The 13991-nt window shown below is 34.3% G+C and overlaps 1 protein-coding gene across 1 annotated transcript; it reads right to left on the bottom strand.

Moving 5' to 3' along the window:
• Nucleotides 1-569: 569 nt before the first annotated feature.
• LOC123561512 (D-ribitol-5-phosphate cytidylyltransferase-like) lies at nucleotides 570-12679 on the bottom strand. Its single transcript, XM_053553126.1, has 9 exons — nucleotides 12246-12679; nucleotides 11726-11886; nucleotides 11084-11184; nucleotides 10643-10792; nucleotides 10055-10159; nucleotides 9136-9181; nucleotides 7792-7895; nucleotides 5924-6193; nucleotides 570-4269 (listed from the first exon to the last, which is right to left on the bottom strand). The coding sequence occupies exons 1-9, from the start codon at nucleotides 12404-12406 to the stop codon at nucleotides 4135-4137; spliced, it is 1233 nt and encodes a 410-aa protein (XP_053409101.1). The 5' UTR covers nucleotides 12407-12679; the 3' UTR covers nucleotides 570-4134.
• Between the last annotated feature and the right edge of the window lie 1312 nt (nucleotides 12680-13991).

The following is a 13991-nucleotide window of genomic DNA, read 5'->3' on the forward strand; positions in this document are numbered from 1 at the left end:
GTCTTCATTAGTTCGTTAGTAATTAATTTTTAATGTTAAATACATTATTATGTTGATTTTCCAGTAAATGCTTTGACACTTATACATTTTCGGTATAATAAAATAAATATTGCATTCCTGAGAGGGCGATATGAAAAATGTTCACCGCGAGATATATGAATATTGACCGAGGCGCTCAGGGATGCAATATTTATATAATATTCATAATTATGCTGAAACTGTTGCCAGATACTGACTGGAAATCTAAGTCAAGCATTTTAACAGCCTTGACCTGCAGCCAGAACCATAAACAACATCTCCTAACCATTAGCAATCTTCTATTTGTCCATCTTGTTTCAGTTGTGGACAGAATACTTTATTTTCAAGGTTATTGTGACTTTCACCATTTTGACCAATGACAACACTAGGGCTTACCTACTCACCACAGGAAATCAACCTATAAAATATTATGGCTATAGTCTCAAATAATCTTCTGAATTTGAAACTTCCTAGTCTACTGATACAAATATACTAAGTAGGCTTCACTACTTGAATTTTCACTAAAAAAAAAAACAAAGACAGAATTTGTTTTTTTAATTTACTGCAAAATTGTTAGGTCATTATTATATCATATTGTATGGTATAAAAGAAGAATATAAGTTACAAATATAATACATGCAGCAATATTATACATGGGATACATACATAAACATTTTGAATTACTTGGTACAATTCACTTCCTGGTTATAGCTGGTGACCAGCATAGTGTAGGCAGTGTAACTAAAGTAGGAACAATGTATTTGAGATATATGTGTATTTAACTCCATCAAAGTAAGTAGACTGAAAAAATAATTAAAACATCATTTTCTGAAAAAGAGTTACTCGAGCTGAAAAAAAAATGATCCCGGGTAAAATATTTGGAAACGAGCTGTCACTAATGGTGACAAATGCCCCCGCAGCGCCTTGACCTTTGACCTGGTGACCCCAAAGTCAATAGGGGTCGTGTACTCAATAAGTAATATTAGCATGTGAAGTTTGAAGATCCTGGGTGCAGTGGTTCGCGTGTAAAGTTAACGTTGCCTTCATGTAAAAAGTTAACATTGTGACGAACGAATGGACGGACAGTTGAAAACTAATATGCCTCCCTTCAGGGGCATAAAAATGGAGACAACTCCGCTAAGACTTTATTGTAGGCTAGGTGGCTATTGACCTAGAACCTCATGCAGACTTTGCACTGTTTACCTCTAGGCAAGGATAAAACATGCATAATTGCCACATGGATTAGCAATCTGAATAGAAAATTATGTAAAGATCAAATAAGTTAATGCCCTGGGGAAAGTGTGACATTTTCTGGGGTGAAATTTGTCAACAAACAGACAATTTTTCTGAAAAAGTCAAAACCCACAGAATTTACAAGGTAAAATATGTTGAAAAGGCTACTGCTGGAAAGAGAACAATTTCTACTACCCATATAATATATGCGTCAAAGTATGGGAAAAATATCTAGAAATATGAGAAAACAAGGCAGTCTGAAAGACAGCTAAATCCCCCGCCACTGCTATGGATAGTGAAAGGGTAAAACCTTTGATTTTAGCTGTGACCTTGACCTTGAACTGACACGGCTGACTCATGAATTCTGCACAACGTCTTGATGAGGTGATCATTTGACCAAAGTTTCATGAAAATCCTTCAAGGGGTTTAGGAGATACAGAGCTGAAACCTTTGACCTTCAGTTGTGACCTTGACCTTGAGTTGACATGGCTGACTCATGAGTTCTTGATGAGGTGATCATTTGACCAAAGTTTGATGAAAATCCTTCAAGGGGTTAAGGAGATACAGAGTGGACACCAAATAGAAGGCTCAAACCTTCGACCCTTAGTTGTGACCTTGACCTTGAGCTGGCATGGTTGACTCATAATTTCTGCACATCGTCTTGATGAGGTAATCATTTGACCCAGGTTTTATAAAATTCCTTCAAGGGGTTTAGGAGATATAGAGTGGACACGAAATGGAAGGCTCAAACCTTTGACCTTCAGTTGTGACCTTGACCTTGAGCTGACATGGCTGACTCATAAGTTATGCACATCGCCTTGATGAGGTGATCATTTGACCCAAGTTTGATGAAAATCCTTCTAGGGGTTTAGGAGATATAGAGCGGACACAAAATGGAAGGTTCAAACCTTTGACCCTAAGTTGTGGCCTTGACCTTGAGCCGGCATGACTGACTCATGGGTTCTGCACATCGCCTTGATGAGGTGATCATTTGACCCAAGTTTTATAAAATTCCTTCAAGGGGTTTAAGAGATATAGAGCGGACACAAAATGGAAGGCTCAAACCTTTGACCTTGAGTTGTGACCTTGACCTTTAGCCGGCATGGCTGACTCATGGGTTCTGCACATTGTCTTGATGAGGTGATCATTTGAGCCCAGTTTTATAAAATTCCTTCAAGGGGTTTAGGAGATATAGAGCGGACACAAAATGGCAGGCTCAAACCTTTGACCTTGAGTTGTGACCTTGACCTTGAACCGACAAGGCTGACTCATGGGTTCTGCACATCGTCTTGATGAGGTGATCATTTGACCCAAGTTTCATGAAAATCCTTCAAGGGGTTTAGGAGATATGGACCGGACACGAATTTGTTACGGACGGAAGGACGGACGCACCCCACGGCGGGGGATTAATCAAAGAAACCAATTTTAGGACTGTTAGATGCATGACTGTCTTATCATGCATAACATTTAACATAGATAGGTTACTTTTCCTTTGCACTAGTTGGTATAACATGGACAGGATTAGGATTGACAAAAGATGTTCACTCAACAATTTAACTATATAAACAGATTGTTTCCCATATGTAAAGAAGGCTTAGGGCAAGTCTCTACATGATAGTGACTACAGTTTTTCCAAGAAAGTGATCCTGTAGTCTATGGTATTTTAGGTATAGTATACTGTGAAATCATTCATTTTCTAGGGGGACTTGTATTCTTGCTTGCATCAATCCACAAAATTTAATCCCAACAAACATATGAGCCGTGCAATGAGAAAACCAACATAGTGGCTTTGCAACCAGCATGGATCCAGACCAACCTGCGCATCCGCGCAGTCTGGTCAGGATCCATGCTGTTCGCTTTTAAAGCCTATTAGAATTGGAGAAACTGTTAGCGAACAGCATGGATCCTGACCAGACTGCACGGATGCGCAGGCTGGTCTGGATCCATGCTGGTCGCATACCCACTATGTTGGTTTTCTCATGGCTCGGCTCAATTATCAAACTCGCACTTGTTTAATCTTCAAAAGTTGAAATCTACGAATTCATATCCCCATGAAATGGCTGCTTTTACCAAAACCATGAAATTTCATGCCCATGAAAATAAATTATTTCACAGTACCTAGTTTGGCTAACTGTTCTGAACAAACAAAAACAAAATAATTTTGAAGAGTCTGATTATCAGAGTGGAATTTCTAGCTAGTTATAAAAGAAAAAGATCTTTTAAACATTTTACCACTGTGTGGTCCGCAAATTGAAAAATGGGCCTGGATTATATAAACTTGGCAGAGAACAATTAAGTAAATGTGTACAGAAAATATTTTGAGTCTAAACTTAGCACTTTTTGGTAAGAATATAGAAATTTTCTATAAGTAAACGTGTACAGAAAATATTTTGAGTCTAAACTTTGCACTTTTTGGTAAGAATATAGAAATTTTCGAGAGAGAGAGAGCGAGAGCTTTCACAGTAAAAAGTACCATTCCTTTGTTGCTATTCAAGATGATAAAATTCTTTTCAACAATATTAACATCTTTCTAGAAATCATTTCTGTAAAATTATTTGAAATTCTGCATTCCAGTTGCAGAGAAGATTGTTTTCTTTTGAACAAATCCATCACCATGGCAACCAAGATTGTTTAATATTGCCAACATGAGAATTTCTTCATTGCTTCTGTGCATAACAGGCAAAAAGAGTAGAAAAGATGGATGGATATAAGGCAATCACAATAGGTACCCCTTGCATTCTTGTGCTGGTGAGCTAAAAATATAATGAGTATTTTAATTTAATGCAAAGTAGAATTGACATCAGACTGTGATACACAATTATGCAACACCAGGTCTTGTACCTGCCTTGTTATTCTTGAATACTGCAGTTACCAGCTAAATATCTATTGAATTTCTGAATTTTTATGAGTCTTGTTTTTGCTCTTGTGTATAACAAATGTCTGTCCACACATTGTAGGGTCTCTGTTCCACACCAGACTTGTCACCATGTCAGACAGCTTGTTATAGTCACCAACATTCTGAAAAACAAAATTCTCGATTTGTGAATTATGTTGGTTTTGTTGGCTCCTAAACCAAACAAGTACTATCAATAATAGCCTTCCAGGTTAGCTCTGTAGGTAGAATATAAGACTACTTATCAAAAGATGAGTTTAATTCCTGGCAATATTTCAGTCCCAATATGACACAAGACACAATATCTGATGGCATTCCATCAATCTGGCAAAAATTACCAAAGTAGATATAGTTTTTAGCTGAGGCAACAAATTTTGTCTTCCAGATTCATATTGGCAAACTGTTCAGTTACTTGCAGAGAATAAGTCAGTATTTCTAAAGAATTCTTCAACACTGGTACATGTATTTCAAAGAGAACTAAAGACCAATGTTTTAATATTTAAACCCGTATCAAAAAATAAATGTTTTAAAGTGCTAAAAAGGTGTTATGCTGAATGGGACTTTTTGTTTTAATACGCCATTTTGAAATTATAACAAGCTGAAGGTTGGTATATTTGCAAAAAGATCTGTGTCTCTGAGTGTAAAGCAGTTCTCATAGTCAAACTTCATTTTCTTCTGATTCAAATAGACAGCAATAGGGATCATCTACTTGGCATGTCCAATCATCCCATGAAGCTTCAACACTCTGGGTCATATGGTTCTCAAGTTATGGCTTGGAAATGGTTATCCATGTTCTGCCCCTGTGACCTTGGCCTCTGAAAGAATGGCTGCAAGGTCAATAGGGGTCATCTACTATGCATGTCCAATCATCCTCTGATTTTTCAATGTTCTGGGTCAAGTGATTCTCAATTTATGAATTGGAAAAAGGTTTTCCATGTTCTGGCCCCTCGGTAACAGTTTTCCATGTTCTAGCCCCTGTGACCTTGACCTTTACTAGTAATCGAGTGACCCCAAAATCAACAGGGTTCATCTACTCTGCAAGTCCAAGTATCCTATGAAGTTTCAACATTCTTGGTCAAGTGGTTCTCAAGTTATTGATCAGAAAGGGTTTTCCATGTTCAGGCCCCTGTGACCCTGACCTCTGATCAAGTGATCTCAAAAACAATAGGGGTCATCTACTCCAAAAGCCCTATCAGCCTATGAAGATTGAAGGTTCTAGGTCAAATGGTTCTTCAGTTATTGATCTGAAACGTTTTTCAATGTTCTGACCCCTTCAACCTTGACTTTTGATCAAGTGATCTCAAAATCATTAAGTGTCATTTACTCTGCATGTCCAATCATCTTATGAAGTTTCAACATTTTGGGTCCAGTCGTTCTCAAGTTATTGCTCAGAAACAGTTATCCATGTTCAGGCCCCTGTGACCTTTGATCAAGTGACCCCAAAAACAATAGGGGTCATCTAATCGGTAAGCCTATGAAGTCTGATGGTCCTAGGTCAAAAAGTTCTCTAGTTATTGATCAGAAATGAAGTGTGACGGACAGACAGATTTTGATTCTATTGTACAAACTGAAGTTTTTAACAACCATTCATCACTAAACATTTACACAGATGATACCGCTTTACATAATAAGCAATTAGGAAATCTCAATCACAGACAAGGAATTATAACCTTATTTTAATTGCATAAGGTGTTATTAACATGCACAGCTAAAAAACAGATGAAACCTATAACTGACAATATTAATATCACATCAGTTTAACATAAAAATGCTACTTACAAAATGTAATATTCCGAAAATGAGGATATCTGGTATATTTTCCATTGCTTCACTAACTGTTTTCATAAATATGAAAATATCATCCTTGTCTAACAAGTTCCCATCATAAACATGTACCACACATGACCTTAGAGGGGTTGTCATGGTAATATCTGAGTCTACAGCAGATGTCTGAACACACTTTGTGTTTTTGAAGATTGCACTTGTACTGAAATTTGAGTATATGAACACAACGCTGTTGCAAATGACAGACTCTAAGCCGGTATTTTCCTACAAGGAAAAAAAAGAATCACGTTCTTGTAATTAACTCTTTTTACTAAAAATTACTTAAGTATATCCATTATTGTGCCTAACACAACTACTCCGCAGAAAAGTTTGTTGTGTGTGTGTAGATGCAGTTTAACCAGACTGCATCTTTTTACAATAGTAAGTTGAGAAATATTTCCAGTGGTGTCATATTTTCCATCTAGTTTGTGTAAATTCAAAGATCCATTTGTTTTGTGATACTTATTACAATTATTCATCAGAAAAAAAATCAAAATATAACTAAATGTATTAATATTTATCATTCTGATGGGTATGATGGTCTTAAATTGCTCACCTGGGCTTCACAGCTAAAGAGGTAACAACATTTGTGGAGAATCATCCAAGAAACATTTCTGTCATTTCTTTTAAAACTTGCTTGTAGATTCAGAGAAATTTTCCATAGAGCCATGTTAGGAAAACCAGCTTTGCTTCTGACAGCCATGTTTCTTGATAAATCACTATGACTTTGATAACCTTAGAGGATGTTTTTTTAAGGAACATTTCTATGAATTGATTTCAATATTCAGACCAATGCTTCTGGAGGAAACGATGTTTGACGAGTTTTCTATGTTTAGCTCTTGCTGCCATATTTTGGCAAATATGAATATTAACTTAAAAATCTAGGTAGAAGGTTACCAAAGGTGCATTTCTCTGAATTTTTTTAAAGCAAACCAACAGTTTAGGAGGTGCTGACTGGAGATTTTTCTATGCGTAAATTGTTTTAAAATCTGGCCAGCAGATTCTGACAAAAAGGTTCAAATGTTCCACTATATATACATGTAGGGAAATGTGATCATACTCATTGTTGGCAATGTTTTTTGTTGTTTTTTGACCAATCAGAATGTTTTGAACAATCTTGGATGGTCACACAAGGAGTGTTTGTCATAAATCATTTCAAAATCAAGCCAGCAGGTTCTGCCAAGAAAGTTTGTTTCCATTTTATACATAAAGGGAAAAGTGACCTGACCCTTGTTGGCCATGTCTTCTTACAAATCAGAATAATTTGAATAATATTGGTAGATCACCCAAGGAAATCTCTGTGAAATTATTTTAAAATCAGATCAGCAGTTTCTGACAAGTTTTTATTAAAGGATTTCCACTAGAAATGTAGAGAAAAGTGACCACATCCCCTGTTGACCGTGATTTTCGAAAAATCTGTGTAATTAAAATAATCTTGATAGAGGGTCACCTAAGGCACTTTTGTGAGCAATTACTCTGAAATCAGCAAAGCAGTTTTGGACAAGAAGATTTTTTTTTTTTTTTCTTTTCCATTGCCTTGACCAACAGTTCATTCCTGTGAAGTTTGTTTGATACTGGATATTGTTATTTAGGAGGAGATGTCATTTGAAGCAAATGCCGATGGACGACCGACACTAGCTGGCTGGAAAACCTTTTGCTTAAAAATAGGTGAGTTTACAAGCCATATTTTAAAGCCAATATATTATAATCAGACTACAGAATAGATGTGATCATAAAATTGCAACATATGGGCAGACGGACAAAATGTCTGACTACGTGGACAGGTATTCAACTTCTGAATGATTAGGAACTTGTGTACTTACTTTTACAGCAAGACTTTTACTTCTGCATTTTGAGAATATAGCCTCCTTTAGATCTTTGTTAACTTGGCAGGATGTAAAGTTAACTTGAACAGTCACATTCTGTTCTAAAAGTAGATATTCCAACTGGTTTTGACATGAAACATAATAATAGAGACAATAAATACTTTAACTTCTAGATTTTTTTGTGTGATTTATAACTGACCATATATGTCATTGAAATGGTTGAAATCCAAGTAAGCAAAGAACTGATCTTTGCTACCAAACTGGCTAAAATGTAACAAGTATACTAATTTTCTCAAATCCATTTGACTTGCTTATGCATATATAGGAAGCTATTTTAATCAGTACCTGTATATAAATGTTCAGAGTTTTATCCACTGGATAAACTGTCTACTAGCTTATTTGAAATTATTTCTACACCATATATATATAAGCACATCATTATTTGTTCCAAAGCAAAAGATGTATTGATAGGACAAAAATATTTTCACATATTTATTAAATAAAAATATATTGACTGATGCCATGCTTTCTGCAAGATTGCAGCATTTCTTTTGGTCAAGAGACATCATATGCTGATAAAATATATTCCTTACCAGGTTAGTTATTCCACATCAGGTTGCATACCATTTGACATGGATTTTGAAGTTATGCTGTTTACGTAAATCTACAGCAAGTACAGAACTAAAGTGTAGTAAACATGATGAAATTGTTACCTTGGATACAGGATATACACCGTCTTGAAAATCTATATAATAGATGTCCTTGCCAGCATCACACCATATAGATAATAATACATGAGAAATAGGTTAAGAAGAAACAAATCTATTTAAAGAAGAAATCTGCTTAAATCCCAGTTCTGCTCGGTTTCCATTACATACTAGTATAGCAATGCTTATGGGACAATTTCATATACAGCTTCCATTACATACTAGTATAGCAATGCTTATGGGACAATTTCATATACAGCTTCCATTACATACTAGTATAGCAATGCTTATGGGACAATTTCATATACAGCTTCCATTACATACTAGTATAGCAATGCTTATGGGACAATTTCATATACAGCTTCCATTACATACTAGTATAGCAATGCTTATGGGACAATTTCATATACAGCTTCCATTACATACTAGTATAGCAATGCTTATGGGACAATTTCATATACAGCTTCTATTACATACTAGTATAGCAATGCTTATGAGACAATTTCAGATACCGGTAGTTCTGGTTCTTAGTATAAACCCAGGAAAAAGCTTTAGGAAATCAAGATAACATTTCCCCATATCAGTCACTCTCTTCCAGATATTTTACAGTGATTTTTTTGGTCTTTAAACATACCTTTTACAATTGCTTCAGCTGCATACAAATCTTTTCTGTAAGTCACCTGTGTTTAACAAATGCAACATTATTATAGCAATTTTACAACATGTTTGACATTGTTGGATTAAATAATTTTGGTATTGTCAAATTTTAGCATTGATGCTGTGTCAAGTACAAAAGGCGTTCGTCAAACTGACATGGTCCAGAGTATGTCATAAAAGAAGGAATTTTGACAATCCAGCAGGAAAAGCTAACATGTAATAAAAAGAATATCACATTAATTTTGTATATTTCTACACAGAAGTTATTAAATTTGTTGAATAAAAGAGATGAGTCCTCCACAGGGTCTAACATTTTAATATTTTATAAGACTTTTTTAATAAATTCAATATGAAAAGACATGCATGTTATATCCTCTTGATGAGTAGAAATTAAATAAATGTTTATATACTATATAGAGTTAAAATATACAGCAGAAAATCATGATGGGGAAAAAAACAGATGTCTTTTTTCATATCAAACAAAAATTAAAGGTCATGCTTGAATAAAATGGGCTCATTGTCATGACAGAAAAATGCAAATTTTGCGACACTTTCTAGATATTCATGGAGTATTCTGATGATACCATGTGGAGTCTATGCCTAGATATGAAAATGTTCACACACCTAAACTCTCATTGATTACTGATGACTTTAAGGAAGTTACAGAAGACATTTGATTTCAGAAAAATGCATGCTTCATTTAAAGTCAGTTGAATATTCTACAAAAAGTGAATAAAATTAGACCAAGTGAGCAAAAAAATATACTTTTTAATTTGTAACTACGCTACAAAAACAAAAAAAGAAATATTTCATCCTTTACACATGCAAGTCTATGTAATAAAAGATAATTAGGGCCTACCTATGTATGGGCATGATCACCAATGTTTATGTCTTACCTTCCATAGATTGTCTGGTCCAGTTAACAGCTTGGCTCTTGTTCCTGTGTACTTCATGGCAAGTAAAAGACATTCTGTACCATAGTCAAAATCATGATCATCTGACTTTATGGAAAAAATAAAAGGAAAAAATTGAAAACACAACACTCCCTCTTTTTGTATATAACCTAGGGCAAAATATATGGTCTGAGAATAGACAATGTGACTATGAAAAACCTTGACTTCTGCAAAAATTTGGTAGAAACTTTGATGCTGTTTTGACCAACAATTTTTAAATACATCCTTTTTTGCATTTATTTTTTTCTGCCAAAAACGGTATTAACAGAGGAGACATTTACTTACATTACTTGTCCCTACTATACCTCTCTTTCTTGCATAGATGGACAAATAACAACTGGACAATGTTTTCTATACAATATTTCTAAACACTGTTTGACAGAGGTATAAAAATAGATTACTCTCCATATTGTTACCTAATACAGCACAGTGGTAATTATCTTGACTTCAAGGCCAGGGGTTGAAAGTTTGATCCCCCACTTCTTCAGAGGCAACTTTAAATCAAAACAGACACACACACACTTGGGTTACCTTTTCATAAGCAGTTTTTATGACACTGAGCTGGAATCCTTGTGGCATCTCACTGGCACAGTACCGACTCCTGTCTAGAGATTCTCGCAATAAACCCTCATCATCTGCTGATATCACCGTGGAAACCAGCGGTCTTGTAACACCTGCTGCCTTAGAAAAAGTTTTCCTATAACTTATACAGTAGATAAATGATTCACCAAGTTAAGTTCAACTGACATACTTTAGTAAACTGCATACCTGCATTTATGATTTGGTGTAAAGAAAATTATCTGAAACAAAACTGGTTTGAAACATTTAATTATTAGGCAGGGTCCTCCTTTCACTTTTGGGATTAGGACCTCTGAAAATAATTTCATCAAATCCTTGTTGTTTCAATGGTAACAGGAGTTCTAATTTTATTATCTTAGACCCAGGGCACATTTACTAAAATTAAAAACATACCCCAAATGACCTTGCATAAACGGCAATCTTCTGGATCACTTTCTCATCTATAAATGGTCTCACAGCATCATGGATAATTACTACACTAGACATGTCTACATCTGCGGAAAGTATTAGAATCAAATATAAATTAATATTAAGAACTTTTCTCCTCTAATTATCTGCCAGAATCTCAAGGATTTTGACTCAATATTTACTGACAGTATGTAAGGTCACACAGATGGAAGGACATCAACAATCTATATGTCCCCATATCAGTTTTAAGGGGACGCAAAAAAAAATAATTAGTTGTTCAAATATACACAAGAGTTGTGAAATCTGCAAATGTATTTTACTTTTTTTTCATGATACTTAATATATGTATTAAGTCCAATAGCAATACACTGTGTGGAAATAGAGATACCTGGCTACAAACAAACCTTAAAGCAAAAAGACTGTGTAAGAAGTTGCTATCTTAGTAAAATATCAGACATGGTAATGAAGCCTACAATCTGATCTTGTTTATTAATGTCTGAACTTTTGCAAAAAAAGCAGGATTTTAACATATAGCAGGGACATGCGACAACTGTTAGAACTTGATCTTTTATGACCACGAATGCCCTAAAACTGACCATGTATTTTCTGGTCTCGTAATCACTGTACCTTTGGCCAATATCTTCACACCAGCATAAATAGATCTGTGTCTTGTGGTACAGCCCTTCACAACAACTACCTTGTCTAGTTTATTATCCAGTACCAGTTGATCCATGTAGGACAAAAACTTTGCGTTAACAACCACTGCTATCCTTTTAATCCAGGTTATCCTGTTAAGTAGAAAGTATTTATTAACTATACAATAAATCTATATGTTTACACTAAGTTAGAGCATTCTATTCCCTAGCAAAGTCCTACAATCATTATAAACCAAATACAGCATTTAAGGTTTGTATAACTGTCCAAAAAGATTACTCCTGTATATTTCTAGAAATCAAAGGTATTTCTTAAAGAGAATGGATTTTTTGTTCTTCTGCGTTGATGCACTGAATAAGATGTCTAATAGATATATTAAGGATATAAAACATTTTTGGACCATGCTCAATATGCTCAATTCAAAACTGGTAAGAGATAAAGATTTTTTTATCACATTTTCTAATTCTCTCTTATTTTAACTAGAAAACTTTACCTATGAAAAGCCTTGATTGTATGAAGTATGACAGGTTGGTCTATGAGTAAGCTGTATTGTTTAGGTAAATCACACCCGAACCTCTCCCCACATCCTCCCGCTGGTAGCACAACAGATACATCAAAGTCTACAGTACTAGTTGTTTCCTCCGCTTCATCCATGACCAACTGCCACTTGATTATAATGCAAACTAAAAAAAAGCAAGTTTGAATGACAGCATATTCAATATTAAAATAAGCGTGACATTGTCGGTACACTACCAGTCAGGAGTGTAACTGTTTAAAGTTATCGCAGTTTATAACCCATTTGAGTTATTGCTTATACTTTCATAACTTGTTTCAGTTATCATAAAATATTATAAAGCCCTCCTGTGCCAATTCCGTATTTTGAATGTGACTAATGCTATTATTACCTGAATCCTTGACGTTTTATCTTTCCAGCTCTGCAGTAAAAAAATTTACACAAGGCTGATAAAGTTTTACGCAAGAGTTTTAAAGCTATAAAACTCTTAACTTCCCATTATGCTTATCAGGTCATGATCAGATTAAAAGAGAATTTGATTAATCACAGTTTGCTACTAATTTCACTATAAAGGTCACTTTGTGAGAAGAGCAAAAAGACTTTTATTGAATAACTTACCCGAGTTAACAATATTTTATAACTAATACAGGTTATAAAATGCTTGAAAAAGTAACTGAAATAGGTTACATAACTTAAAACAGTTACACCCCTGACTGACTACAGTAATATAATTATGAAAAATATGAGTAGATTTAGATTACAATAGTAGATGTAAATATCAACTAGGGGTTAGAATTAGAGGGTATATGTTTATCCTTTAGTATCATAATGATAGCCCAATTGTGATAACATGTAATATGGTTATTTATAAGTGCAATATGATGTGGAATTTATTTTTATGATATATTTTTATATATTTAACAAGATAATATAGTCTCAGGTAACTCAGTATTGAGTGGCAGCATTCGATATGTTTAATGTTATTATATGTAATACATGTATGTACTGTAATGTTATTTATGTATGCTGATGAGACTGAAATAAATAAATAAATAAACTAATATTACAATTTGAAAGTCATTCATTTCATTGTAGGTCAATATTTTAAACTCTTCATAGGTATTGTGTTTAATCAACACCTTTTGATTGACAGGAATAAGTGTTAAAATATAAATGGATTAACTGGCTAACCTACAGTATATTAAACTTTAATTAATCTAAACCTTTATCCATAATTTGGTCAATAGTTGTGCAATTTTGATGAAATTTTTTTCAGATTGTAGATTGGGAATTTTTGCACTCATTTTGGGAAAAATACATGCTTTTTGGCATTGGGAATATAGCCGAATAACGGCTATAAAAACGGCCGAAAAAAAAGCCTGTATGATAATCTAAATCTACTAAGAGCAATTCGAAATTTTTTTCTTCAATTATATTTAAGTATTTTTCAAGATTAAAGGAATGTTTAAATCTGCTATAAGAGAGTAATCGTTGAGAATTGTTAATGTTAGCATATCAAGTTTGATAATAATTGTCCAATATTCTCTGTAGAAAAAGAATTACTGTTACTATCTTGACCTATCCATATATCCGACAATCCCAGGTTTTCTAACAGCATTTTTATTTGAAACGCCCAGTTTGAATTATTATATGTACAGTAATGTTATTGTTTGCATTGTTGCACAGCATATGATAAATTCTGTTTTGTAGTGAGTTTTCATTCGA

The sequence above is a fragment of the Mercenaria mercenaria genome, chromosome 10 (assembly GCF_021730395.1).
Source record: "Mercenaria mercenaria strain notata chromosome 10, MADL_Memer_1, whole genome shotgun sequence".
Lineage (NCBI taxonomy): Eukaryota > Metazoa > Mollusca > Bivalvia > Venerida > Veneridae > Mercenaria > Mercenaria mercenaria.

Excerpts from the sequence above, each read along its gene's own strand:
- LOC123561512 (XM_053553126.1), bottom strand. The coding sequence starts at position 12,406 with ATGGATGAAGCGGAGGAAACAACTAGTACTGTAGACTTTGATGTATCT. Across the intron at positions 11,887-12,245 it reads ACAATCAAGGCTTTTCATAG|GATAACCTGGATTAAAAGGA; the intron begins GTAAAGTTTTCT and ends TCTACTTAACAG. Across the intron at positions 4,270-5,923 it reads TTTTCGGAATATTACATTTT|AATGTTGGTGACTATAACAA; the intron begins GTAAGTAGCATT and ends TTTGTTTTTCAG.